At 35.3% G+C, this 11979-nt stretch overlaps 1 protein-coding gene across 1 annotated transcript; it reads right to left on the bottom strand.

The window, feature by feature from the left end:
* Positions 1 to 3589: 3589 nt before the first annotated feature.
* Positions 3590 to 4144, bottom strand: LOC143588134 (uncharacterized). Its single transcript, XM_077069233.1, has one exon. The coding sequence runs from the start codon at positions 4142 to 4144 to the stop codon at positions 3590 to 3592; it is 555 nt and encodes a 184-aa protein (XP_076925348.1).
* Between the last annotated feature and the right edge of the window lie 7835 nt (positions 4145 to 11979).

The raw sequence follows: 11979 nt of genomic DNA, 5'->3' as shown, positions 1-11979 counted from the left end.
AATACTTGTTGTACAGACTAGCTACCTATCGATATATAATTTGACATAACACTATCTGTAACGCAAAACGCTGTACCGCAAAACGCTGTAACGCAAAACGCTGTGACGCTGTAACGCTGTAACGCAAAACGCTGAACGCAAACGCTAAACGATTTATTTTTATATAACTTGTGAACTCACAAACCTTGTGTTGACACTTTTAGTATGTTATTCTCAGGTAGCCGAGGCGGGCGCGCGGTTTAGGAACATGCGTTGCTTGATAAACTTTTAACTATGCAAACTTACTTTTAACTGTTATCATTGGTTTTAAATCGTCCTGCGTGACGTCACATTGTTCTCTATGGTTTTACGCTTCCCCACTTATTTTCATTTAAACGTTTTTATGGTTTGATTATAACTGATGATTCCGATCCTGCCAGTTCACACCCTCTGACGGTAAAACTCCGTTAGTGGATTTTGAGGGTGTGACATTGTTGACTTTGAAACATATAGATCACTAATAAAGAAGATTTTTCACATAATTATGAATTTTTATTCCTAAACATGATTTATTAACGAAAATTTTTGGCAAATGTTACATTCTCCCTTTCTTTAAGAAATTTCGTCCCGAAATTTAGGAAGCGGTACTAGGTTCTGATTCTACAGGAAATAGATGGGGGTACTTTTGCTTCATATGGTCTTGACGTTCCCTGGTGAATTCAGGGCCGAGCTTTGAATTACAACGAACTTTGACTAACTTGATTCGGTTTCTTCTTAGCTTTTGAATTTTCCAATCCATCACCTCCATGGGTTCCTTAATGAATTGGATCTTATCGTCTACCTGGATATCTCTAACGGGGACAATTAATGATTCATCGGATAAACATTTCTTCAGGTTTGAAACGTGGAACACGTCGTGGATTCCGCTAAGTTCTAATGGTAGCTCGAGCTGATATGCTACTGTTCCAACTCGCTTAATGATCTTGAAGGGTACTACGTATCGAGGACTTAGTTTAACCTTCTTCCCAAATCTAATTACTCCTTTCCAAGGTGAGACCTTTAACAGCACCCGGTCTCCTTCCTGAAATTCTAAGGGTCTTCTACGATTATCTGCATAACTCTTTTGTCGGTCTACAGCCTCTTTTAATCTGTCTTTAATGTGAGCAACCCTGTCTGTGGTTTCCTGGAAAATCTCGGGCCCTGTCAATTGCTTCATTCCAACTTCGGCCCAACTAAGAGGGGATCGACATTTTCTCCCATACAATGCTTCAAAGGGAGTCGCTTTTATACTAGAGTGATAGCTGTTAATATAGGAGAATTCAGCTAATGGCAAATGAGTATCCCATCTTTTGCCGAAGTCAATGAAACAGGCTCGTAGCATGTCTTCTAATGTCTGAATGGTCATTTCACTCTGACCGTCGGTTTGCGGGTGATATGCGGTGCTCATGTCCAAACGGGTACCTAAGGAATCTTGTAGAGATTGCCAGAATCGAGAGACGAAACGACCGTCTCAATCCGAGATGATTGAAACAGGTACACCATGTTTGGCCATGATTTCTTTCAGGTATAGTCTAGTCAATTTCTCCAGACTATCTTTCTCACGCATGGGAATGAAATGGGCGGACTTTGTCAACCAATCTACAATGATCCAAATGGAATCGTGATTTCTAGGAGTGGTTGGTAGTTTGGTTACAAAATCCATGGTAGTATTTTCCCATTTCCATTGGGGTATCTCAGGTTGTTGTATTAAACTAGGTGGTCTTCGGTGTTCAGCTTTCACCTTTGAACATGCCAGGCACTTACTGACATAAACTGCTATATCTCCTTTCATATTGGGCCACCGGTAGAGTTCTTGAAGATCCTTATACATTTTTGTTGATCCTGGGTGGATCAAGTACTTGGATCTATGTGCTTCATCCAAAACTAACTGTCGCAAGTTTCCGAATCTTGGTACCCAGACTCGATCGATCAAGTATTGTGCACCATCGGTCTTGGTTATGAACTCGCATTACAATCCTCGCAACTTCTAAGCCTTAATGTTTCGAGGTTTCAAGGCCTCTTTTTGTGCATCGCGAATTCGAGTGGTAAGACTCGTCTGAATCGTTAATCCTAATGCACGAACATGAAGTGGTTTCTCTCTTTCCTTTCTACTCAAGGCATTTGCTACAACATTTGCTTTTCCTGGGTGGTAGGGAATATCGCAGTCATAGTCGTTGAGTAACTCTATCCATCTCCGTTGTCTCATATTAAGATCCTTTTGATCAAATATATGCTGAAGGCTTTTGGATCTGTGAAGATTGTGCATTTAGTACCATAAAGGTAATGCCTCCAAATCTTGAGGGCAAAGACAACTATTCCTAATTCCAAGTCGTGAGTCGTGTAATTTTTCTCGTGCACCTTGAGTTGCCGTGACGCGTAAGCTATTACTTTATCTCGTTGCATAAGCACGCATCCGAGACCTAATCGTGACGCATCGCAGTAGACTATAAATCCATCGGTTCCTTCCGGGAGGGATAGGATTGGTGCACTACACAACTTTTGCTTGAGTAATTGAAAAGCTTCCTTTTGCTTTTCTGTCCAATCGTATTTCTTATCTTTTTGGGTTAGTTGGGTTAAAGGTTGAGCTATAGAGGGGAAATTCTTGATGAATCTACGGTAATAACCAGCTAGTCCCAGAAATTGTCTCACTTCAGTGGGTGACCTTGTTGTCTCCCAATTTTTAATTGCTTCAATTTTTGAAGGATCAACATGAATAGTGTTCCTATTAATCACATGCCCTAGAAAGTGGACTTCTCGAAGCCAGAAATCACACTTAGAGTATTTGGCATATAGTTTCATTCTTCAGCGAGTCTAGGATTAATTTCAGGTGTTGTTCATGCTCTTCCTTAGTTCGTGAATAAATGAGTATGTCGTTGATGAATACTATCACGAACTTGTCCAAGTATGGCTTACAAACCCTATTCATGAGGTCTATAAACACAGCGGGTGCGTTTGTTAGACCAAACGGCATGACTACGAATTCGTAGTGACCGTACCGGGTTCGGAAGGTGGTTTTGTGAACATCCTCTTCTGCAACTCTTAGCTGATGGTATCCAGATCGCATATCGATTTTTGAGTAGTAACTGGACCCTTGTAATTGATCAAACAAATCAACGATTCTCAGTAGTGGGTACCGATTCTAAATGGTGAGGTCGTTCAATTCTCGGTAATCGATACACATTCGAAAAGAACCATCTTTCTTCTTCACGAATAAGACCGGCGCTCCCCAGGGTAAGAAGCTTGGTTTTATGAATCCTATGTCTAATAGTTCTTGAAGTTGATTGGATAGTTCTTGCATCTCTAACGGTGCTAGTCTATATGGGGATCGAGTTATGGGAGCGGCTTCCTGAACTAGATCGATGTTGAATTCAACTTGTCGTGGAGGAGGTAATCCAGGTAAATCTTTAGGGAAAAATTCTGGAAAATCATGAACTACAGGAATATCGTCGATATTTCGCTCCTTAGCCTTCGTGTCAAGCACATTGACGAGGAAAACCGGACATCCTTTCCTTATCAATTTGCGAGTTTTCATGATACTAGAGAGCTTCAAATCAGAGCCAGTTCGATCTCCTTAGATTGCTAGACATTCACCAGTTGGGGTTGGTAAACGAACCAGCCTTTCAGAACATACGATTTCTGCTCTATTTTTGGAAAACCAATCCATTCCTATTACTATGTCAAAACTGCCTAGTTCAACGGGTAGAAGATCGATTGGAAACCTATGGTTTTCTAACAGAATATTACTGTTTCGAACAACTTTGTTGGTTTCAATGAATTTCCCGTTAGCTAATTCGATTGAGTATTTGGTGTCTAACTTACTGGGTTTAATACCAAGCATGGGTTCAAATTGGTTAGAAACAAAGCTTAGATCTGCTCCGGTATCTAATAGCACATAATCACAGTGATTATTAACGAGAAACGTACCGGAGACTACGGATGAGTCCTTCCGGGCCTTCTTCGTGTTCATCTCAAATGCTTTACCCCTAGCGTTTTGACCTCTGGGTTTAGGGCATTCTCTCTTGAAATGTCCTACTACACCACACTTGAAACATCCAGGTGTTTGGCTTCCATAGATGTCGCGATCCTCGCGTAACAGTCGTGAGCCACATGGCCGAGTCGGTTGCATCGGTTGCACTTCTAGCATTCACCACCATGGATCCTTCCACATTTGTTACAAGAAGATCCCTATCCAGAGCTTCCTCTAGATCCCCTTGCGTTTGCAGCAAACATCCTTCCTGTACCTTGATTCCTTTGGAATTGCCATCCTGAGTTCCCATTCCATTTCCGTTTGAGTTCTACGAGTTTCAGGTTCACGGTAGCTGTCTTTCCTTCGTGTTCTGCGGTGACAGCTTTCTTTCCGGAATCTTTCAGAGTTCCCATTCGGATTGCAACATCGGTTAAAGACTTTGCCAGTTCTCGGGCTGACTAGATGGTGGTCGGTTTTGATGAGGTAACCATTCCTCGGATCTCGGGAGCTAAGCCTCAAATGTACCTCTCTATCCTTGCACATTCAGGCGTGACAAGTCGTGCTACTAGCCATGCCAATGCATTGAATCGGGAAGTATACCGACATCGGCTCCTTCCATCTTTAACTGCCAGAACTCATATTCGATTTTCTGGAGTTCGTTTCGATGACAGTATTCTTTTAACAACATCTCCTTTAATTCTTCCCAGTTCATACGGTACGCGGCGTCTTCCCCTAAATTTTGGATTAGGGAGTTCCACCACTCGATTGCTTCATCACGGAATGAACAAACCCCATATTTTACCCTTTTGAGAGGAGTGCAATTACTAATTTTCATAACGGATTCCATCCTCTCGATCCATCGGATAATTTCAAAAGGTCCTTCGGCATCGGTAAATTCTTTCGGACCACATCCCTGAAAGGTTCTATAGTTGCATCCAAGTGCTGGGTTGCCTGTTGGTATAGTTTATATTTTTGCAAAAGTCATAGTTTTAATAGTTTGGTCTGGTAACTTACTATTGTTACCAGAGTTATTTGTAAAAAGATATTTGAACTTTCTTTTTATCTAATACGGGGGGGATTTCCATTAAGACTGTTAGTTCTAGGATTCCTTTCAGTTTCAGAATTGTTTTTTGTTTTGCGGGTTTTGTTGTGGACCGCGGTTAGCTTCATGTCTTTCGAGTGCCGAATTCACGTGTTGGGCGATTAGACATGCTAACTCCTCTTGTGAAGTCTGTAAGCCGGTCCCTTGGTTTGTGGTGGTTTGTCTTATTGTTGGTGCCATAGTTTCTTTTATATATAGCAAAAGTAAAAACATTAGTTTTTAGTTGGTTAATAATAATAATAATATAGATTCCTAATTAATTATTACAACCATATCCATAAACATAAAACCTACATACTTAGAGTTTTCAACATACATAATCCGAATAGGGGAGGGTTCACTACTACTCGTACATACCCAAAATTGGTGTGATACATACCACACCGAGTAGTTGTTTTTCAACCCACCCCATACCAAAAGACATCCCCGAAAGATAACGAGTTCATAATTTACATAACAACTACTAAACACCAATTATGGGCCCTATCTAGTGAAGGCCCATAAGGTAGACAATGCATGGCCACATTGCACTATCCTTGGCCTTCATCCCATCCACCTTCAACATGGTCAGCTCTCCCTTTTTTTTCCAAATTAAGAACGAACTGGCACACATCTTCGTGGGCCTTATCATTCCTGTGGATTTTCTGTTCCAGTTCGGCGACACGGGTGAGGAGTTCGGGAATAATCACCTCGTATCCATCTACCTTCTCTTCTAAGTTAGCCAACCTACCGAACCCTCCCAGAGCTCGTCCTCTAACCGGCTCTTGTGGAGGCGGTGGAGGTGGAGCTACGGCATCAGGAACAGCCGCCGAAGTAGTGGCCTCAAAATCGTGGTGAGTCCTCGTTCTGGAGTACACCTGAGAGGGTGCTACCCCAGAATTAGGTCCCTCAGGAAGAGTGAACTCTACTGGACGGAAGAGAATAGGAGACGAGGGAGCCTCCTCAGAGCTAGAGCCGTCATCACTAACGACCACATACGAAGCCATCTGTCATGTAACAATTAATATTAGTAACAAATATTATATACTTGTATTTTACCTTTTTGCTTTGCATGACGAGAAAAAGAGCGTGTGTTTGAATATCCTGTTATAGTTTAGAAAATTTTATATTTTCTATTTCTCTATAACGATTGGCTCTAATACCAACTTCTGTCACACCCCGAAAACCTTAATTTAAACAGCAGAAGACTTTTGACCAAGTCGTTCGGGTTGTGACAGTCGCCGATAGCCAATCATAATAAAGTATAGTAAAATAATAATAAAAGTTTGACTTTTCAAAGAAACTAGATTATTATTAAAAACATAGTTTACACGTTTATAAAAACACGGTTATTACACATCCCAGTTTATTCCCATATACAAACACCGCTCGCCTCTTTTCCTCCATTTTCACGAAGCCGTGTGCAATAATCTATAGTCATTACGTCATAAAACAATAATAGGCATTTTACTTCTTAAACAAATTGTGTTGTTGTAGACGAGCAAAGAATACAACATTACGTATGATTATCATAGTTGATAACCTGAAACATACCAGACTCAAGATACGCCCACTTCTAAACCAACGCGATGGAAGTGGGGGCGTCACCCGGATAGATCTACCCATATTTTTGTGCCCTTACTATTTCGGTTAACAGTTATCTAGCCAACTAGACTCATCCCGCGTTTGACATAGTTTGTAAAATAAAATGCCTTTAAAAATATCAACGAAATCAATATATAATAAAGAATATGCTTTCCCCCCAAAACAATTATAAAAACATTTAAAAACGATTCCATTTAAAAACGAGGGGGTTCGATAGAGAAACTCACGGTTGGAAGTTCTTTTCTCCAAAATATGCGTGTCCTATATTAGTACACATTTTGTTAATAAAAAATTTAATTCAGCCTTAGCTAATAAAAATTCTTTTACTTATTATCCCTACTCTAATGTCCACACAAGCATGCAATCAAATAGAGTCCTAATAGTTTAACACACGTATGGTTAGGTTTTTCGTCGATTGTTGTTTATTAAATAATTTAATTAATAAATAAATATAATATATAATTATATTAAATATTAGGGTTTTAGTTGCTGGAAAGTTTAAAAAAATATTAATTTATTTATTTTTAATAATTCTTTTCAATTTCGTCGGTTTTTTGTCGGTTTTGTCGATTTCGGGTTCAAAAACGAATCGGCTAGAATTTCATGTAAAATATAATTTTTATGACTAGGAAAACACTTGTTACATATATTAATTAATTTTTATAAGTTATTTTATAAAAACGTGTCATTTCTCATTTTTGTTAATATGTCTCGGTTTTTCCGACACGAACCGTCTAGGACCAAGTCTAGTCATTTTCTCACATATCGACTTTAGGGGCTGTTCTAAGACAGTCCTTAACCGTGGTGTTGGTTCATGTTAAAAAGTCGGTTTTTCGACCGTTAAAGTTACTGGAAAGTAAACTAGGCTTAGCCCCTTTTAACCAAACATCCCATGCACTAAATATACACATTACAAACTATAATTTGTCCTATATTTTTCATATGAACACTTATCAAAACACACCTTAATTTTCCAGATTTAAACTAATATAAATGAGTCATTTAAATCATCAAGTTCATACATTTCATAATTTCCTAAGTGTTTATTTGGCAAAGTTTCTTATTATGGAAATTTTCAACTCTTGTTAACCTTTTTCACACAATCTTTCAAATATTATCAAGTAGCAAATTTGTTTATCGTATTCAACTAGTTTTATCTAGATTTCATGCATCTTATTATTCTATTCAAGTTTTAATCACTTATTACTTACTTTTCCAAAGTTTCCTTTCCTAGTAAGCATCTAACAAGCAATTCATGTATTTAAGTTTTTGATCATAAATCAAGTTTATATGAATTTCTAACATGCATCCTATCCATAAACCATCCATTTCAAACATTTAAATATAAGTTTCATAACACAAAGGGATCATTTATGAAAATTCTTACAAGTTAACATTTAAAGTTTCCTTATTTAGAAATCTAGCAAGTTTAACAATGTTCAAGTTTCGTCTTTTTAAATTTTATAACTTTGGTGGTTCAATCTAACATGCATCCTATTTCATTTCATACTAATTTCACCAATGTCATTAATTTATCCATTAAATTTAAAAAAATTCAAAAATTCCAATTTATAAATATGAACAAGTTCTTGAAAGCTTTAAATCCATCATTATCCATTTTATGATTCAAACTTTCCCAAGTAATCAAAATCTCACCCTAACATCCAACAATCACCAACCTCTCATTAATCTCAATTTCAAAATATCTTATTATTCATGATTTTTTCTAGATCTCAAAATTATTTCAAATCAATCTTGTAAATCTAAAATCATCTTTTAAGGTGAATCTATGTATGTATGTATAAGTGTGTTTAATACTTCCATTCATACACACACACATGCCCACGGCACACATGCACACACATACACCCAAACCCATTATTATTAATCCTTCAATCCCAATTTCCAACCCAAGAACATCAAATCTAGCTTATGAGATCATAAAAAAAAATAAATCACCATCTTTACTTACTTGGGTTTTGTTAGAATGAAGATGAAAATGATAATGTGATGATTGGGTGATGCTCCTTCTTTAATCTCCTTTCTGTATTTTAATTCTCCATGTTCTTGAGGTGTGTGTGTGTGTGATAAATATGAATTTTTGAAGATGATGGTGAAGTGGTGGTGGTGGGATACGATTTATAGAGAGAGAGAAGAGGGAATAGGGTAGTGAGGTGGATAGTAGATTGATTGTGTGTGTGTTGGGGAGATTAATCAACACACAATATCTAGTTTTAGGTGTAATGATGGTGTTTGCATGGAGAGTGGGTGAGTGGGAGTGAGTTGTCAAGAGGGGGATGGGGAGTGGACGGCTAGGTGGTGGGGGGATGGGGTAAGGGTTGGTAAATAATAATATGTATTGTATAATTTAGGTAATAAAGTTTAACGTAAAGCGTAAATTATCTAGTCCAACGAAGTCCGTTTTTGATAAATTTTGTCAGACTTTGAGCGAAAATAGATTAAAGTCAATGTCTGCCTAATAACTTAGTTTTCTGAAAAACTTGATGCCGGGCTCTCACAGTATCCTCTACTGGCTTTCGGTTATTTATTTTCTAATTTTCGCGATTCGAACCATCTAAAATTAAGTTTATATATTATCTCGACTACTTTAATATATATTTTAATTTTTCGAGATTATTTAATCCCTTTAATGAATTATTTACTTTCTAACTTTTTACCCGGGGTCATTACTCGTCAGATTTGTTACGTGGAGATTTTTGCACTTTTTGTTGACTTTGAAACATATAGATCACTAATAAAGAAAAATTTTCTCAAAATGTCGAAATTTTATTGCTAAACACGATTTATTAACGAAAATTTTTGGCAAATGTTACACACGATTCGTCTTTACTCAGAGCAATACGAAAATGGTTCATTTCATTTGATTATTTTTTACTATTAATTATATATAATAAACTTTTATATGTGTATTGATAACTTTTGTTAAAGTGACATAATTTAGCACTCATAGAGAATAGTAGATTGATAATGGTGCATATCAATACTCTTTCTACTCATTCTTTTAGATCTAATAATTATGTGCAATTTTTTGTCACATGTTAACCGATAGTGAAATTATTGTGCTTTTTCATTGTCACAAACTTACATCATCTAGAGTTTCGGGTCAAGATGATATAGAAAATTAGTTGTTTTGATACCTAAAATAGACTGGTGTCATGGTGAGTTTTGTTTCCTTGATGATATGTTTATATCCATTTGTTTTCATGAAGCTAGATATTTTGTTGTCAATTACAGGCACAACACATTTTTTATTTTTTCAATCTTGTAAGTTAAGGCCATAAAGTATACTTGACTATTATAAATGATATGAAAATGGTTGTAATTACGGGTGTTGCAAACCAATTTTATATAAAATCATTGTAAGAAGTAAGATCATGAGCAAGGTTTTCAAAAATACTAATTTGTTTCTTTTAAGTCGTCTGTTTATTATTATGATTTATTTGTGTTCTATCTTCTATATAAGAATCTCAAAATTGTTTTGATATATTGAAGGAATTATGGTTTAGTTTTCAGTGAGATATTTATTTTTTATAATTAAAACCTTTCCAATAGTTTTTTTTACTCTGATGTACGTAATGGATCCAACAAGTTCCACTTGAAACATGCCCACTTTTAGAATGACTTGGAACTTTTCTTGCAAGTTCTATTTGTATTCGACTTTAAATAAACAGATAAAATTTGCTACATGTGTTTTCTGGAAAAACATACGGGTCATGTCAATCGGCGCAATGCATAAGAATTAGTTTTGTCGGTACAAGTTAGGGTCAAAACTGGACATTTTAAGAAAAATATTACTTTTGGTTCAAAACATGTTTTCTTTACACTTTTGTTGTTTTTACTTTTTATAAACATATATTTAACTCACTATTTTAGTTTCTTGTATGTTGGATTTGAGTAAAATGTGTCAAAATCATTTAAAATTTAAAAGTTTAGTAAGATGGCATGTTTAAAACAAACAAAAAAATATTGTGATAAAATGCCTATAACTTTATTAGTGTTACGCTTTCTTTGTTGATATTACCAAATATGTAGTTTCCATTCCTTTTGATTTTATAACCTTTAAGGCAGGAATTAGAAAAAAAAATTATGAAGTAAGTCACACAAGTTTATTTTTGTTAGTTATGGATGATTAATAATTTAATATAATTAAACCTTCAATTTAAATCCTTTGGTAACTTTTTTACCTATAGAAACTTTGCATTTGTTAGTTCAGTAGCAAAATATGTTGAAACTAACACAATAATATATTAGGATAGTACCCGTGCTGCACACGGGTTGAAAATAGATAAATAACAAAATCAATATCGACAACCATAAAATTTTATAAATAGACAACCATATATTAACATTAGGATGGCCTAAACAAAAATATTAGAGAGTAACATTGTCATATAAAAAGATAATAGTTACATAAACTTGTCTATATTAACAAAGTTATGAAAATATTTAAATCGTATTATCCAACTATGAACTTCAAAAATTTTCGTCCAAAAACAAAAGCACTTTGCTATAGAACCTTAATAAACAAATCAAACCATGCAACTTGGTTAATTAAGTATTAAACTAAAATCTTAATGTATTTCATAATGAGTTTATGCTAACATTAATATATAGAAGATTAAATATAGAGAACAAAGATAAATGAAAAGTTAAAATATTTTATAACTTATATCAATGTCCATTCAACAAAACTTTTATCTCAATGTTGATTCAAAATATGAACTCTATCTAAGACATTTATTACACGACAATAACTGTAAAATTTATTACTCTAAGACAGTACCCGTGTTTATTTGCACATCAATTTAAAACAATTATTACAAACCATGTTAGAATTAAATATTACTCTCTTGAAAAACATTTATCACTAATTTTATTTTCCAAATCCAAATATGCCCTTTCTTTTATAACATTAGCAAGCTTTAAGTGATCCAAATCTCTTAAAAGAAACAGATCATTGGAATCCAATATTGATTTAGGATAGTACCCGTGTTACACATGGTGGAACATATTTAAAAAAATAATATATATGTAAAATCATATAAATTTAATGAAATGCAAATGTTGTACTTATAAATAAATGATACTTTTACATTAATTATAAGACATCATAACTTATTTGAATCAAATACCAAAACATACAAAGACTAACAAAGGTAAATGAAAAGTTAAAATATTTTATAACTTATATCGTTAGTACAATAATAAGCAAACAAATGAAATTAGTCTCCAAATAAATAAAACAATTCTACAATGTCGATTCAACAAAAGTTTTATCTCAATGTTG

This window comes from Bidens hawaiensis, unplaced genomic scaffold, assembly GCF_021521415.1.
Source record: "Bidens hawaiensis isolate Kalapana, Puna unplaced genomic scaffold, B.hawaiensis_p1.1 tig00036019_1, whole genome shotgun sequence".
NCBI classification, from domain to species: Eukaryota; Viridiplantae; Streptophyta; class Magnoliopsida; order Asterales; family Asteraceae; genus Bidens; species Bidens hawaiensis.
Note: the sequence above shows the minus strand (reverse complement) of the source record. Positions and strands in the feature narration are given on the sequence as shown.

Excerpts from the sequence above, each read along its gene's own strand:
- LOC143588134 (XM_077069233.1), bottom strand. The coding sequence starts at position 4,144 with ATGCAACCGACTCGGCCATGTGGCTCACGACTGTTACGCGAGGATCGC.